The 17,496-nt window shown below is 32.5% G+C and overlaps 1 protein-coding gene and 1 long non-coding RNA gene across 2 annotated transcripts; both read right to left on the reverse strand.

Moving 5' to 3' along the window:
* Positions 1-3,523: 3,523 nt before the first annotated feature.
* On the reverse strand, positions 3,524-6,614 carry LOC135146050 (four and a half LIM domains protein 5-like). Its single transcript, XM_064078206.1, has 8 exons — positions 6,597-6,614; positions 6,467-6,539; positions 5,879-6,020; positions 5,736-5,824; positions 5,462-5,557; positions 5,248-5,352; positions 4,136-4,273; positions 3,524-3,669 (listed from the first exon to the last, which is right to left on the reverse strand). Exons 1-8 carry the CDS (start codon positions 6,612-6,614, stop codon positions 3,524-3,526), a joined length of 807 nt encoding a protein of 268 aa, XP_063934276.1.
* Positions 6,615-6,943: 329 nt separating this feature from the next.
* LOC135146027 (uncharacterized) lies at positions 6,944-7,375 on the reverse strand. Its single transcript, XR_010283653.1, has 4 exons — positions 7,304-7,375; positions 7,180-7,249; positions 7,084-7,121; positions 6,944-7,024 (listed from the first exon to the last, which is right to left on the reverse strand). It is a non-coding gene; the product is annotated as an uncharacterized LOC135146027 (long non-coding RNA).
* Between the last annotated feature and the right edge of the window lie 10,121 nt (positions 7,376-17,496).

Here is a 17,496-nt window from a genome sequence, read left to right on the forward strand (position 1 = left end):
TAAATATCTTGAACTTCTTCATTTCAGTTGAAAGTTTTTTTAGCCTTTCTCCCCCTCATATCCTTTTTTATAATGTTAGGGCCACTGTACGGCATTAAAGCTTTACTGCCATTTCTAACAGCTTGGGAAAGTTTTTTATTGCGAAGGACTTAGATCTGGTTTTATACTTCTTGTTTGCAAGTACTTGAAGCCGGCAATATAGTGCTAAAATAGATGAATATAAAAGAGTATATAAAAGTATAAGAGTGAAAGTGGAATAAAAAAAACAGAAAAAGTACAAGTAAGACAAAAATGCCCAGTTTATTTATAATTATTAGCATTGAGATTTATAGTTAATAATCTAAGTGTAAAGATGGTTATCAATGTTTTACGTTATTTTAATTATAATAGAGAACTTAAAAATTGTCTATTATAAAACTTTGACTATAATTTTTTTGTGGAAGTAATCTTATTTCCGCGGTTGCAAGTTATATTAGTTAACAATTAGTATACTATAATTTTAATATTCCGGTATGTCGCTGGGGTCTAATTATTATCTCTCGTATGGCGAAGACCTGGGAATTATTAGTTAGCAGAATTGAAAAAATAGCATTAAAAGGGTGTACTCCCCCAAAGCTTTTATCTTTTTATCATAGTACATTTAGTAGTTCACTCTCCAAGGTCATGTCTAATGTGAAGGTAAAATATATTTAACAGGCTATATACTTGAACTCATTATACCGGAATAACAGTTGTGGTCGTAGCCCAGCGGTTAAGAGCAACGAGGCGCATGCTCTCGATCCCGGGCCCCTTTTTCTCAAGCCAGGGTCTTTCGCCGACTTGGGAGCCCTACCCTGATTTTTTGTGTAGTTTCTCACAGGCCAAAAGCTTCGGCCAATCTTGAGTGTCCCCATTGTTTACTGTCTGCCCCTCTGACCGGGGTTAAGCTTGCATGAGTGCTTTCGTTTGGCCCATTGCAGAACTCGTGCTTGTTAAATAAAAGTTACCATTGAACAATAATTGCTATCATATAACTTTCGTGTAATAACTAATCTTTTTCTGAGAGAGGCAATACTAGTATTTGTTTTTCCCGTAAAGCTCAATAAATTTTACCTATGACGTTTTGCTTCTTCTTCTTGCTCACGTGTTTTTCTTATTTTACTTGAGGTTTCGTTAATGTATTTCTAAATTATATAACATTTATAAACGTATGAGAGTAAGGTTAAATATGCAACATCAAAGACCGAAAAAAAAGAGAGTCACATCTGTGGGAAGGGAACACACGACCTTTAATATGCGAGTCAATACTTTAAACCCCTGAGCTACGACGAACTACTCTTAAACCGGTATGAGGCTTATTATTTAACTGGTTAATATCCACATCTCTTAACTTTTAGCTTGAGGCATTCCCGATTCAACAGTTTCTCTTCTGTATATATGTGAACTTTTCTTTTATAATCGGGTAACAGTCCACCAATTAGATTTTTCCGTAATGTCCACATAGCTTTGCTAAACACGATATATACCGCTTAAATCGTAAATTTATGGTTTTGGCCCTTATTTATATAGAAACTCCATATCTTAAAGTTTCGTTAACTAGAATAGTATGCCCCATGGAGATTTTCTGAACATTGGTGTCTCCCAAGGATGCACCTTTTTGGATTTTTGTCTCACGTAAGTAAGTATATGTTTCACTGATGACAAATGTGGATTGTTATTATTATGAACAAAACTGGGGGGGGGGGGGGGGGAAATAAACTATATTAGGTCGAGCAGTTAGTCATATATTAAAAAAGCCTTTCTTGATTCTTTGTAAGGCAGCCATATTTAAGCTGGATTATAATCTCCAGAGTTCTGTTTAAAATCGTTAATAAAGGCTTTATTGTTACTATTAATTCAACAGTCATTTTCCATAGACCTCAGATATAACTACCCAGCAGAATATAATGATTTAAAATTATTAATTTGCTTACGAAGTCGTTTGGTCTCGGTTGAAGAGTTCGTACTGATTCTTTTAATCCATATAGAGCTACTTTAATTCGTAGAGCGCGTTCCCTGTGCTTTTTGGATTGCTCTCAAGCTATTCTCCTTGACTTTCATCAAGTTGATCTTTTACAAAGGGAAAGCCTTGTGGAAGTGTATAAAAATTATTTTTTTAATTTCTTAAAAAAAAATTGCTTCACTAGGGGCATGTCACGTTTTATGTGCTTTGGCTATTAATGTTCTAAAAGTACTTTTGGGTAAACAGGTACATGCAAGCTATACCATTTATTTATTTATTTACAAAATAAGGGGCTATAAGGAAGTTAAAAACTACTATGCTAGAATTTAAAAAACTTCCATTAAGGTGCCACAATAATATTTCCAGGAGGCAAATGGTTTTATGAAGAAAGCTAGTGCCAATATTGTATTCTGTCTCTTATAATACTGAACCCAAATGATCGAAATAGTTAACTAAGAAATAAACCGAGTTTCTGGAGATATCATAAAAAGTTAAATATAAGTTAATATTAACGGATAAAAATTATTTTAAATAGTGTTCTAAAAATTTGAGGAAATGGAATATACCTTACAATATTAGTGCCATCTACACGGGCGTAGGCGTATCAAGAGAATGGTATAAAGGGAGTTATATGAATAAGTCATCATAGTACCCTCATTTTGTTAATAGGGTAAACCTTAGCCCTGAATTATTGTAAAGGAGAGTTCTCTTAAAAGTATACTACGGAAGTCTTGAACTATACACTTTGTTATAACAAACGTAGAAGTAAATAAAAATCTACCACTGCTTTATTAATAACAAAGGATTCCCAGTTATAGAAGGCTTAATATCTACTAAATTTATGTCAAAAAAAATCCTTCTGCTGGCTGGCGTTATTAGTGATTAGACCTGCGCATACAGCAACACAAGTTAGGATGTGGGTTTTTTATCTTTTTAAGTTTTGTACAGTTTTTATACCCGTTCGGTGTGATAACAAACTTCCTGATTACATGTGACCTCTTCACGAATAAAAAACTTATGTAGAGTAGCCAGAAATAATTTTTTAAAAAAAAGCGTTATTTAAAAAAGTCAAAAGGAAAACTAAAATTTTAATGTAAATTGAATTGTAAAGAAAGAGGCTGCATAACTAAAAGTTAGAATTGTTGAAAAGTTAAAAATACATAAGCATTATTCAGTGTGTTTATAATTTAAACGCTCCTTACCAGAATGTATAGCATATTTAATAATAAGATTTTTTAATAAAAACTGAGACATAAGTGACATTAACACTTCACTTAAAATAACACTCTCGTGTTGAATGCGCAGAGTAAACAAATATCATTTGCACAAGAAACTCATCAAGGCTCCTAAAATGTTGTTACTTAAGAGTTCAATAAAAAAAGTGGAAAGTAAATTACTTCTTAATAAGGAACTCTAATGTGTAACACTTTTTGTAAAAAATTTGTAAGGTTTAATGAGTGTACAGATAAAAATACATCAGTTATCAACAAAAAAAAATTTAATAAATAAAATTGCAAGTGCTAAGGGATTTTTTTTAAACTATTAACTATTTGGGGAGCATTGCTTACAATAATTTCTTCCGTCAACGAGATGAAAGTTTTGATGGAAAAAGAAATGAGATTTGCAAACAGCGCATGAGAGACAGCGCGCGTGGTATTCCTTTCCTTTAACGGTAACATACCTTTCCGCTAATGGCCAGAACAATTTTAATAATATAAAAAATTAATAAAGCAAATGTGCATATACAAATATTTTTTTAAGACGAATAATATGGAGGAAGTAACACAAACTCTTTTTTTTAAAAAAAGCGGATACAGAAACTCGATATAATTAAAGAACTTTTGGATTTGTAATAAAAAATTGGTATATTAGGTATACTCAAACTATCAACTGAGAAAAAAGTTTATGAAAATTATTTCAAACTAGCTTGCTGAAAAAGTTGCACTAAAATATGTCAAAACAATTTCATAGAAATATTTTTTAAACTCCTTATTCACACTACTAAACTATTCATATGTATAAATATGCGAGCAATCAAGTTTTCTCAGCCTTCTTTATATGTATACTCAATAATTATAAATTTAGTCTTTTTACTTGTATGAATTTTTTTTTAAATATTTACATAAAATGCACGAATTCTCTTAACAGAACAACCTTTTATTTCGTCGGAGCAAAGGGAGCACTTTGGCAAAAACAAAGTCGAATAACAGTGAAAGCAATAAACAAATCTTCCAGCAGTGATGAATTTTCCCGAAACAAAGCAAGCACACTTAGCGCAGTGAAAGCATTCCTCTAAAAAAAGTTTTATGTAAACAGAAACGACAAGTTTAACAAGAAATCTAAAGACACTCCCACGTGATTTTTGGGCGACTACAGAGAAAAGTGGTCGGCCGGAAAAAAAACCCACAAGATAACTAAATCTGATCAATATGACTTTTATAAGGAAAGTCCGTCTTAGAAAGCCAGACATGCACGTCTATGATAACGAAGAGAGGAAAGATTGGAAGCGAACCAGCGAACACCGCGCTCAAATTGGGGTGTTCTCCCTATACTTAGCTTTAACAAAATAAAATGTTTCCATTGGTAGCTCTTTATACATCACGTGACAGAAGTTCCATTCATGAGAAGCTACGTACGCATGAAATATAATGATATGTGTGCAGATTAAATTGAATAAAACTGAAATTATAAAACGGTATATATCAGTAATAAAAACCACGTGGTTTACGCAAGTGTCTTTTTCCTTTTAATTGCTAGGCGAATTAACCACAAAACATTCACGAAAATATGTTGGGAACTTTACCCGGTTCATGTTATAAATTTATTGCTGAAAAATGCAACAAACAATACCTAGTGCACATTACACGAAAAGGTATGCAAAAAGAAAACTAAGATAAAGTTGCAGCGAACTTTCAGTACCAAAAAATTGACACGAGATGGAAATAACTATAACAAAAATAAACAATAATTTATTTTATTAATAAAGTAATATAAACTATAAAAAAAAAGTAAAGCTAAAAAATTAAAAGGGATACAAAAGAGTTTAAACCATTTAAGAATGAGAAGTTAACTGTAAAGTGTACACGCTTAAGAAAGCGAAGATGGTCAAAAGTATTAAAAAACTGGATCTTTATTATCGAATGGATATATAAACATTTAAAAAAAAAGTCTTAACTCTTTTATAATAAAAAATTGGTAAAAAGTGTATAAACGTGCGTAATCCGAAAGTTTGATATAAAAAGGTTTAAAAAATATTTAAGAGAAACCATGCCACGTGTTTCCATCCTCTTGCCGGACGTACTTTGTCCCGGAAGTCGGGAGTAGGCAACTTTTGCACTTTTCAGTCGAGACATGTACAAGCTCACTAAGCGCTTTTTACCAAAAAATATTATATATATATAACATGTTCTAAAGAATTATATTTTAGAAGCAAATAAAAATATTATCCTAAAAGTTTGTCGTTATAAATCCATTAATTACCACTTTTGTATGCTGAATGACCCCCCAAAAGAGGTTCGATTGAAACTGGCGAATCAGTGCAAAGCGAAGGACAGTCAGGCTGAAAGGTGGTGTTGACTATTAAGTGAGTAATTTGTTCACGAACATGTAAAGATGGTTAATTGGAACTTAATATTATAAACTTTTCATTGTTACTAGGAAAAAATATTCTGATTTTGTGATAATTCCTTTTCTTATTGATTATTATAATAAGTATTTTTTTTTTAATGATATTAATAATAATAGTAATAGAAACCAGTTTCGAGCGTCTTTTTGCATTCAATGCAATGGAAAGGCCACTCTTGGGTAGAAATGTTCGTGCATAAAACACCACAGGAAGAACAGCTGAATAATAATAATAGTAATAACAGTAAATAATAATAATAATATAATAAATACGAGAGACAGCGGTTGTGATAATAAAGATTATCGGTTTTTGTATAATTGTGGTAAGTTCTACTAATTACTTCCCTGCAGCCGCTGCAGGTCAGCTCGCAGTCGCAGTCGGGACACAAAAACAAAAAGTGCTCCGAAGTTTCCGCTTTTTTATAAAGAGGTAAAAGATATATATACTTTATAAAATTTTAAAAAAGCTCAAAATATAATAATAAATAAATTAATTTTTGTTATTTTTTTGAAAAGGCTTTAAACTTGGATCCGCAAATATTAATCTAATTAAAAAGTTTAACTACTTTTGTATTATATATTATAGTATAATAATAATATAAAGTTATTATACTCAATAAATTCACTACAAACCTCAATAATTTAGATTATCAACTTTACGCCTAAGGTAAACTTTAAAAGTTTTTTACTCTAAATATATTATCGCTAGATAGTTTAAATTCAGAAAGAAAAATTAACAAACGAAATTTAAAATTTTTGTTTTATAGTAATAGTAATAAAAGTTATAAGCAAAGAAGTATTAAAACATGTAACATTAGAGATCTTAAGAAATTTGCGAATCTTAATTTTTAGGTTATTAACCTGTCTGGATTGCGGGCTCTCCAGGTATAATCTTTCGAGTGCACTCGTGGCAAGCTACGCAGTCCGCATGAAACTATAGTTATATATTTTACGGTGTAATTAAGACAATTATAGAATGAAAGATCTGTGCTGGGATTAAAAAAAGCATTATTTAGAAAATGAAATAAAAAATTAATCAATTTATCCGATACAAAAGAAAAGTAAAAAAAATAAATAACTTATGCGAACTTTATTTAAGAATTTATTTTAATTTATTTATTTAGTAAATGTGTTGCAATCAAATTTGTCGGTTTTTTAAATGAAATTTATTATCTTACATATAAAAAACTCGTCTGTTATTTTTGTTACTTACCAAATCCGTAAGAATTTGCACGGGCTGCGATTCTATAAACTCTTTACAAAGTCTGAACACAATAGCTATAAATTAGTAATAAAACGACTAACGCCAGAGGACTTGCCTGCAAGAGACACGTTTGCCGGTGGAAATAGAAGAGGAAGTTACAATATTTAAAGAGAATCCTGACTTTTGAGCACTTTCTTCAAAATAAGAGGACGCATCTTGAATTTATGGTATAATTTTAAAATAAATTTAGCAAAGAAAATTAAAAAAGTTTAACAGGATTTTTCCATTTTCTCCAACGTTTCTTTGTTGCCGCTAACATATGAAAAAAATTGATGGAAATTTTAAAGTTAGACAAAAAGAGTTTTTTTACCTGACAAGTTGACCTCCAACGGATAAAGGGGAATTAAATAACAGCAAAATTAGGTTAACTAACTCCTCCGCTAGGAACAAGGTAATAAATAAATAGAGATCTAAGTAAAAGTTTGCATAATAACTGTTGTGGCCTTCTAATATGTCGTTAGGGCTTAGGTTAGTAACAATATGTAAAGGTGGCGCAGCTAAATTCTGTTAGGAAGATTTAAAAAATATCGTGGATTACTAAATTATCACTAAAGTGAGAATATTACTTTTGAAACCTCTAAAAAAGCTTGATAGTTTTTTAATTTAATTTCAATAGTGTCCCCATTAATAACTTTAAAAGGTTTTCCTTTAACCGTTTTTAAAAGCAGTAAGCACAAAAACTTGGGATTCTGCAATGTCTGATTTCAAATAAATTTTAAATATATAATAAATAACATTTTTACAAAATAAGAAAAATGATATAAACCTTTAAGAAAGTCTCCTTTTTGAGAGGGATGCGAAAACATTTTGCTACTCTACTTCAAGAGTAAAGTTAATTCGGCTATAAAAGATTTTTAACACAGTTTGATAGATAACTATATATAAAAGCAACAGCTTGAGGTAAAGATTAAAAAAATCAAAAAAAAAGGAAAAAGAGTAGATTGGAACTTGATAAATTTTATATAAATACTAATAAAAAGACAACACAGGTCGCAAGCTAAATCCAACTTCTCTTCAAAAGATCCTTGAACAATCATACTTAAAAACTAAAGGAAAATTTAGCTCGGTAAGTATATTTATAGCTTATTAATTTGGCGTAAGAGAAACTAATAATGTTAACGGCTAATATGCTTTGAGATGAGGATGATTACTATCTTAAGTTAGATTTTAAACTAAGAAATAAGCAAACCTTCGCCCAATAAAAGCTTGGTATCAAGAATACTGTTAAGATCCTGAGGAAATTGTAAATAGATTACTAAATCTCAACTGTGGGGGGGAGTATATCTTTTTGCATTAGCTTTAAGCAAAAGCTAAATTTTTTATCATTTAAAATCAAAGCCTATAGTAAAAAATCACGTAAGACCTTATGAAATACTTTTTAAATTAAATACATGCGAAATCTTGCGCTCGTATAATACTGAAAACTTATAATATAACAATTGCTGAGTGATTCACAAATTTGAAAGGTAGTTGCTAACTCTCAGGTAGCTAAAATAATACGACAAGCAAGAAGAACTGATAAGTAAAAAGGAAGAGCTACTAGTTTTATTGTCTGTAGCTTTCATTAATGAATTTTACACGTGTGAAGAATTCTCTGTGAACCTCGCGGGAACAACTAGTTTCTAATTGAAGCATAGGTGTGATTAGCATTTTGATCAGAGTATGTAAGTCAAGTTTTTCCGATATAGAATTTTTGCATCTCCCCCTGTTAGTCATCCATAGGGTCAATGATCAAGTGATTTTTTCCTGACATCACCTGGTGGTACTATCGCTGCTAAAATTCCTTCATTTTCTTCATATTCATTTTGTATGGTCGCGCTCTTTTAGATGAATTTTCATCTGTTTTGCACGGGGGTTGGGAGACCTGAATTCTAAAGTATTTTTGGTTCGCTTGCTGCATGCGTTACCAAACAGACTTTTCCGTAAAAGTCACCAAGCGTTCACAAGTGCTAGATCAAGTAATGGGTAAAAAAACCCGAGTACCACTTCCTTTTTTTAAATTCCGTAAAGTCCAGTATGGCTATTAAATAATTCCACTCACCCATAAGCTTGTTAAATATGGCGATAATCTCTGGACCATGTAACATATATATTTTTCAGCTTTCTCTCAAATCATCGAACGGCGGTTTGTGGTCGCTGTACCGAAAATGTAGACATTAATTTACAATTTTGTTGTCTTTTCATGTAAAACAAGTAACAAACACCTTGACATCGCTTTCAAATTCAAAGGTTTCACCATGTTATTTTTTAAATGCTGCTCAGTGAGAAGCTTACAGTTAAGAATTCGGCTTCTTCTTACTGTCCCTAGAGATAAAATACCTAGGTTATAAAGGTGCGCCATAAAGGGGAAAGAAGTACATAGTTATCAAAGTAATTTACAACTTTGGAAATTTAAAAATTTTTTTGGCTAGACAAGCTACTACATTTGAACATCCCGAAAGCCTAATATATTTTATAGCCTTTCTTAATATCGTTTTCTTGCCCCTTTAATGCATGAACATATCTGAAACTCAATAAAAAAAATTTGAAGCCCCATTTGCGGAATTTGCTTAAATATACTTGTTTGGCGACCTCTTGGCGTCCTACCAGAGTTAGAATCAAGAAGTCTACGCTAGGCGGTCCTGGGGGATGGATTTGTTTCAAAAGAGAATACTTTTACTTCTCTGCTTTATCGTAAATAAGTTAAATTTTATAAACTAATTCAATCCTAAATTTTAGTCAATAATCATAAACTTTAGCTACTTCGGTGGAACAAGCTATTTTTAGAGTGTTCGTTAGTTTTGTTCTACAAAAGTGGGACTTTATTCTTAGTAATTGCGGATCCAATACCTTAATCTTACCTTGCTTATTAGGATGCTATGAAAGGGTTCTATGAATCCCCCAAGGTGAAACAACAGATCGCTAACCTGCCGAGACTAGTGCTCCTTACACTAGATAGTAAACTTGGTTTCAAAAAAACATAGAGTCTAGACTTTTCTACTGACGTGTAGTAATCTAATGTTTCTTTGCTAGCAGGAAGATTGTGAAGCAATTTTGAAAGGGTTATAGTTGGTTGCTACTTCAGTTAAGTAACAATTTAGAAGCGTTGTATGGCTTTCTTTTTTCATATGAAGATAAGTAAATATCGCCAAAGGATAGAGATAAAAGTAATTTCCTAGTGCTATTTTGGGCTTTTGACCATATAGTCGTATAATTGGTTCAAGCATTGATCATACTGTTGACGGGTAAATTACTCTAGTCGGCTAGAGTTAACCACATTTATTTGAAGCAGAATTCTACTTTAAAGTCTAGACCAAATTTGTAGCTAAGTCAAGAAGACAAGCTTTATCTAGTGGAAGAAAGCTGCACTCTGAAGCTTTTCGTAATAACCCTAGAGTGGGTACATAAATAATTTCTGTGGAGAGGCTACAATCGGTTACTTAACTGACTTTAACTTGGTTAAGTTAATCTACAGACTACATTACCTTTAGATATCGAAAACAAAAAAAAAAATAAACAATGGTCCAAGCTACTAATAACAATCTGCCATCGGGCTCTATTTCAACTCAAGGTGAAATTGTAGAAACATTTGCTCTAATGAAAGTAGTTTAGTATCATTTTTTGATTAGCTCGTCTGTTCTACTAAAAAGAAACAACACCAACTTACGACCGGTATAAGATTCTCTCTATTTAAGTAAGTTGTTCTCTTTGGCTAGATAACATTGACTAAAACAGAAAGCACTCTATTCCAACATAACTAGTTCACCGACTAAGCTATAACTAATAGAGGAGGGACCACATACAAATCACGGCTCGCTTCAAGCAAAGGTACCATAACTTACCCGGAAGATGTCTAGTTTAGCTTACTGGATAACTTCACTATTTAACAATTAACACCCTGGTTAGAGGCATTATTTAAATCTTTTCCGGTTTATTTTTCATAATAAAGGTCTCTAAAAATCATTTATAAAAGCATGGACACTCGTCTTCCTTCTCGTTCTTGCGCATGTCTCCGCCTTTTGTGTGGAAGGGCTAGGTGTTTATTGACGCGTTTATAGTATCAGATTTGCTTTTATCATTTACTTGAGGGGGGCAAATGTTTCTTATTAAGGTCGTAATAGGGGTTAGATGTGTCTATTTTTGTTTTATATCTGTGTCATTTTCATTCATTGTTGAGTGTATATGTGTCTCGTATTAGGGTCATGAGAGGGTTCAGGTGTGTTTATTGGTTCGTTTATTAATTCAGTTTTATTCTCGTTTAGCTTCATGTGTAGCCGTCTCGTGTTTTGGTTGTAGGAAGGACTAGGTTCGTTTATTATGTTGTTTATAGTGTCAGTTTTTATCTGTGCCGTTCATTTCTCGATGTATACGTTTCGTGTTTAGGTCTCGAGTATCTGTAGTCCGTATTATCGGAGGCCCCTATCGAAATTTTGTCCATGTATTAGTGGTTATTATGTGTTGATTTCCGGCAGTCCTTGTGTTGTAATGAAAAGATGTTTTCAAAGAAAGTGATGTCTTTTGATCTAATAATACGGTTTGTATGTATATATAGTATCGTGTACTCGTGTTAGTTGAATCAGTCGGTTTTGAAAGTAATATACCTTCAAACGCTTGAGCATCGGACTTCCGCTTATATCTGTTGTCATACACTAGAACCTTGCAGCCTAAAGGCTTGTATGGTTCTAACTTCTCAGTTTTAGGTCATATATTTCGTTTGGAGTTAGATGATTATGTTGTTTAGGGATGTATTTAATTATAAATACGGAGTCACGCATGGTTTCACTCCAGTATTCTATAAACCATGTCATGTTTGAAATAGTTTGTAAACTTCTTTCACTCAGCATGTATTGAGATGTGTCGGGAACTGAGCTAAGAAGCATATCAGATTTATAAATTTTGTTTTTAAACTCAATGGTGAATTCACTCCTTTGTCTGTGCGAACCTTTACTTTTAAGGCTGTTGTGGTGTTCTTGTTTAGTATAAGGTTTCTTATAGAGTTGATTTGGCATCTAACCCGGATTATAAGTTTTTCTATAAACTCCGGTTTGTTTTTAGCAAAAATGATTATTATATGTTTAGAACGTGTACCTGTCCCGACGATGGTAATGTATTTGTATTCTTCGTGTGAGAGTAAGTCCCATTCAAAGGAGTCTATGTATATTAGTTGTCCAGGTTTTCGATTAGTATGTGTTAGGCTGCATATACTAGTACTCCTTTATGCTTTTCCTGTTGGAGAGTGAAGGGTTGTATGTGCGGGGATATGGGCTTGAGAGTATTATAATTAATATGTCCGTATATCAAATTTTCAATTGGAATTTTATTTAATTCATTTGTTGTTTATAAGTTATAGCATTTGTGGTCGTCCTGAGTTTTACTATGTATAATCCATTTTCTTTGTTAGCCATTAGATGGTAGTATCATCTTTGGTAATAATTCCTGATTCTTGTGGAAAGTCTCTGTGTAACCGTTTTCATCTACTTTCCCTATAGAAAGCAGGTCGTGTTTTAAATTTAGAGCAATATATAATTGCTTTTCCTTAATCGAGAAAAGTTAAGTACCCCGTAATATATGATTTAAAATTGCCATTTATCGTGTTAATATGGTTTTCTTCGTGTATAAGAATGTGTAGTAAACTCTTTTTATATAATGGGGATAAGCAGCAGAGTCTAATACCCCTTCAAATTAATCCTCTGTAGTTTTTATTGTAGAAAGATGGTTTATGGAATTTGCAAGTCAAATGTTCTGCGTGTTTCTGTTTATATATACAGCCTCTTTCCGTGTGTATATGTGGTTGCAACATGGTGAAACAGTCCCCTTTCGTTTGCTAGTTAGTGTTAGTGTATGTGTGAGGTTTGTGGTAATTATATAGTATGGGGCGATTGACGGTGTATAGGTGTTTGAGTTCTGTTTAGTGACTTTTGTTTCTAACGTATTTCGTTTGGTGTATTAGAAATTATTATTCCTCTTTATATAGTGTTGTTTAAATATAGCACTTTGTATAGCCATGTCTAAGGTTGCACGGTAGGCTCTCGTCCTTATACGTAATAATACACTTTTTGGTATGGCGGCATCCAGTACATCCAATGTGCTTGTAGTCGCTAAGTGAGTTGCTGGGGGTCTCTTGTGCACAGCCTGTACTCCTCAGCATAGGCCTCAAGCATGTGGTCATTCGATTCTCGGCTCGGCTGTTCAGGTAAGATGCTTGCAATTGAGATTACTTTATTTTAGGGGTATTTCACATATTTAGAGTTTTTCTTTAATTCATCCAAATTTCGAAGGTTGGAATTTCTGTGATAATTTAATTTTTTTAAAAATAGGTTCAGGATAGCAGCGGGTATGCCTTTCTTGTTACAGCCCTCATATGATTTTTAATAATCGTTAATTTCACAGGCTGTAAGTCTTCGAGAACTTGTATATTATAGACAGCAAAGTAATATAATATCGATATAAAGTATATTTTAGACAATAAAGTAATATAGTATGAGAAAGTCGAAGTACTAGAAAGCACTATAAATTTATTTTGATTATTATAGACTACCAGACGAACTAAACCCAACCGCAAAACAAACAAAGAAAAAGAAAAAAAACTGTAGCAGGTGCGCGAGCCGTTATATAATCACATTTGCACTTCTCTTGAACGCTACCCTCATACTATAAGCATAATATGGAATTTAACGTTGTGTTTTTGATTGGAGCGGTTTTGTAAAAATGTCTGCTAAGTTGTAACCGAAATGTAAGTATTTAATAAAAAGGTATGTAATACCTCCTTGGCGTAATAATAAGCAATATCATCGTGTCGAATCTTTTAGTTGATGCCTCCCCTTTTGCAATACCTTTCTCAGCTTCTCTGTCGGTGTAGAATTTTACTTTTATTATATAGCTCGGAATAATTTCACTAACTATAATTTTTCATGCGATGTTAGATACGGCATTACTCAATGTAATGTACTTTTCCTCACAAAATGTTTATCTTACATTTCTCTATATTTGAAGACCGGTGTACAGGACATCCGTTCAGAAGAATTATATGACCCATTGTAGTTCTGTAATCATAATTGTCTGCCCACGAAGAGTCACAGTAGCATTCAGTTAGGATTATGTTTTCTGTAAAATTTTTTTGTTTTATAAGAGAGATTTTTCATGTTATTAAGGTAGTTCAATTTTCTCAATGCTAGTTTCGTATTCTCCGGGGGATTTAAGTTTAGTGTTGGTTGATAAAGGTTTTTTACATATTTTTAAGATTTAAGATATATTTGTATAACTTAACAAATGTCAGAAACTTGCTTCTCAATAATTAAGTTTGTTACCTTTTTTTAAGTCGATTTCAAAGGTTATGTTGGTTTTGTTATATTCATTTAAACTGTATTCTTTTTTTAAATATTTTATAAATGTGATGTGGCCCCCAACAATAGTACAGTCCTTAGTGTTACAGTTATCTGAGTAAAACATACACTCGCCAGTTTTTTTTTTGGCGATAGCCATATTTTTTTGCCTGATAGAGGGACCCTAATAAAAGAGTCTTGCAGATTCCTTCAGGCCATAAAGAACCCCATTAATTTATAAGACGCTCTTTCTTTTTTGTTATAATGATCTATTAAAAGTTTTTCTGAGAAGTCTAACTTGTTCATGTTTAGGAACATACCTTGTAGTATACAAACATAGACTGGTGTATTTAGTTTCGTATATAAGAAGGCTGTTGTTATATCAGTGGTGTGGATGGGCATGTTTAAATTTTTTGATATAACAAATAATCGAAAAGATGGCTTTGAGAGGACAGGAGAAAAATTTTTTTTGATAATTAAAGTTAGGTATTTGTTGAAATCCTCTTGCTGTGAGTATAGTTTATATTGGGTGTTACTTTTTGTGTAGTCTCCATGTGCTCGTTGTAACTTTCATTTCGGGTATAGTATTAATGTCAATAATTTTAAATCCATCATGAACCATTAGTCATTCCAGTTTGTTCTTGGCCGCAGTTAAGTAGCAGTCTCTATTTTTTTCTGAATTCATAGTTTCATTGTAGGTTAAATAGTTATGTGCTGTAGGCCATGGATGTGTTTCGGTTTTTTTGCTTGATAAATATTACTTTTAAATTTCTTTTTTTGTTGAATGCTTTGTTGTTCCTCAAGTATACTTTAGGACGTGTTTTTATCTCAGGATAAAATCATTTTATTTTGAGAGAGATAATGGGATTAAGTTGTGGAAGATCAGTGATTGTAGGGTTTTAGATACTTTTTAAGTTGAAGCTGTTTGTTGCTTCTTGTGAAGTGACTTCAGTGAATGTGTGTGTTGTTTAATTTTGGAGTTGACGGGATTTTTAAGTAGGGGTCGCACGGATTAATTTCTCTTATATAAGTTGTCTTGTATAGTTACAAATGATGAGTTGTTTACAGGGATTTTATTAAAAAAAATTTGTGGTAGTGTTTGTGTTTTTATTTATATATTATTAGTTTAAGTTGAGTAGTGGAGGGTTAAGCTGTCTCCCTGTTGGTTTTTGTGAGTTGTCCATGTTGGGGTTGGGTTTTCATATCAGTAAGTAAATGTTGTTGTAGTATGTAGGTTGCCCTTAAGTGGCACGGTTTTTGGAGGAAGGTAGAGGTTTTTGTAAATCGTTGTCGTGAATCTCAGATTGCTCATATAATTTCTTTATTTTTATTTTAGTAATCGCATCGTAGTTTTTTAGTGGCCGGGGGGAGAGAGGAGGCTGAAAAATGGGTTTAATGTTAATTTTAGATGGGTAAGAGGGCTTGTTGATTGCATGTTAGCTACGTCATTAACATTATATGTAGGTTATAGGGGAAAAAAATCTTCCAAGCATTTTGTCTCGAGGACCTTACAAACTTGCCTTTGTGTTTAATATATTATATCCGTCATTAAATCAAAGGGTTTTGAAAGGAGAATACATTCTAAAATTCAAACTTGTGGCCTCTATTTTATAAAGGTTGCATCTTGAAGAGCTTCATTCTAGCAATTTATCGGGAGCTTTTTTTTAATATGCATCTGGTCATATTAGTGTTTGTGTACTTCTCGCTCTCATATATATTTTGGAATGTCTTCGGGAACTGTATGATAGTTTAGTACCCTCTTCTTGAACGTCTTGAAGCAGTCTGTTATTTATAAACTCACTTCCTTTATCTGTTCTTATTTCCTCTATGAACGCAGTGGATGTTTTACCATTTATTATGGGATTTTCTAAATATTTATTGCGCCCTTTAAGCCAATGAGTTAGTAACTGCTTGAAAAATTTTTATATTTGGCATATAATTTTATAATTCTTTGTAATTTTGCTTCGGTAGCAACAACTACGTATCTGCAGTCATCATAAGTGGGAATGTCCCAGTACATAGTATAAATGTATAATTAGTAGTCCGAATTTTAATTTATCGAGGCTTCCGCTCTTCTTATTGACCTTTTTTTCTTTTTCATTTTATATTTAAAATTGAATCACCTTTCAGCACGGATTTAAAATTTGAATATAGAAGATGACTACATATCATTTCATTTGTTAGGCACCTTTTAAATTCTATTGCTATATGTAGGTGTACATATATTATATGTATTATTAGTAAACCACACGTGTGACTCCTCCATTTTTACTTCTGTTTTTTCCTTTCTCTCCTTTTCGATTTTTACCCCGTCTTTAGTTTCTAGTTTTACGGTGGTCTAGAGGGCATTACATGGAGAAATTAGTAAATAGCTTAGTAGTCTAGAGGACACTAAGTAAATAATTAATTAGTTTTACTAAATATGTTAAACATTAAGAAACTTTATTCAAACATTTTAAACTTAAGACAAATTTCATAGTCATTTCTAAGTTAAGATACGTTTAGAAAAATTTAAGGTAGTGATAACAGATGTGGATGTATATGTAGTGCTCTTTAGGGGCTATACAGGGCGCCTCTTAACTTTTTGTTGTAAACATAGGGTAACTGCCAATGTAGTTGCCGGTACCTAAAAAGAGGATTCGTCCTATTTGTCCCTTATGCAATAATGCAGTCCTTCTTTCTATGTACAGGTTACTATTATCAACATGTACATTATAACCTTTTTTCACTTGTTTTACCTGCAGAAAAGAGGTCATGTTTAAAAATTAGTATTGAAGGTAGCTTCCCCATTATCAAAATAATTTGAATTTTTAGTTTTATAAGCTGTAGAACGACCGGTAATTGTATTAATTACAATTTTATCATACTTTTCGCTAGTTACAAGTTCAACTTTAATGTAGCTAGGATAAGCGCCACTATCTGCTATCATTTCATGTCCGACAGTACGCCCTTTCCCGTAGTTCTTGGTGGCGTGATGTTTCGATAATCTTTATAAGCAGGCCTCCTCAATGTGACCTATTTTCCCGCAAAATGAACAGGTCTCCCTGGTGTGGGGCAACTGGGATCTCAAGTCGGGGTCATCGCAGCCCTTGCATTTAAAGTTTCTTTTTTCACTATTGATAGAAGGGTATCGACCTATGTAAGATTAAGTTTTACTGATGGGGGTGAAAGAGTTAATTTCAGTTCCGTAGTCTAGTTTCCTCTTAAAGTAAAGCGTTAAGTGCATATTTATAATCAGAGAATTAGGATAATTGGAATAATTTGTTCTAGAGATATCGCATCAAGCTAAATTCGCAATATTCTTTACTTGTTCGTTTTTACTATTA

Source organism: Zophobas morio, unplaced genomic scaffold (assembly GCF_036711695.1).
Source record: "Zophobas morio isolate AGI-343-1 ecotype UQ-CSIRO unplaced genomic scaffold, CSIRO_AGI_Zmor_V1 ptg000206l, whole genome shotgun sequence".
Taxonomy (NCBI): domain Eukaryota; kingdom Metazoa; phylum Arthropoda; class Insecta; order Coleoptera; family Tenebrionidae; genus Zophobas; species Zophobas morio.

Bases quoted from the DNA above. Each gene is read 5' to 3' on its own strand.
- LOC135146050 (XM_064078206.1), bottom strand. The intron at 5,825-5,878 runs GTATTTATTATA...ATTATTATTCAG, and splicing joins TATCACAACCGCTGTCTCTC to CTGTTCTTCCTGTGGTGTTT. The intron at 5,353-5,461 runs GTAATTAATGGA...TTTGGTAAAAAG, and splicing joins TCATTCAGCATACAAAAGTG to CGCTTAGTGAGCTTGTACAT.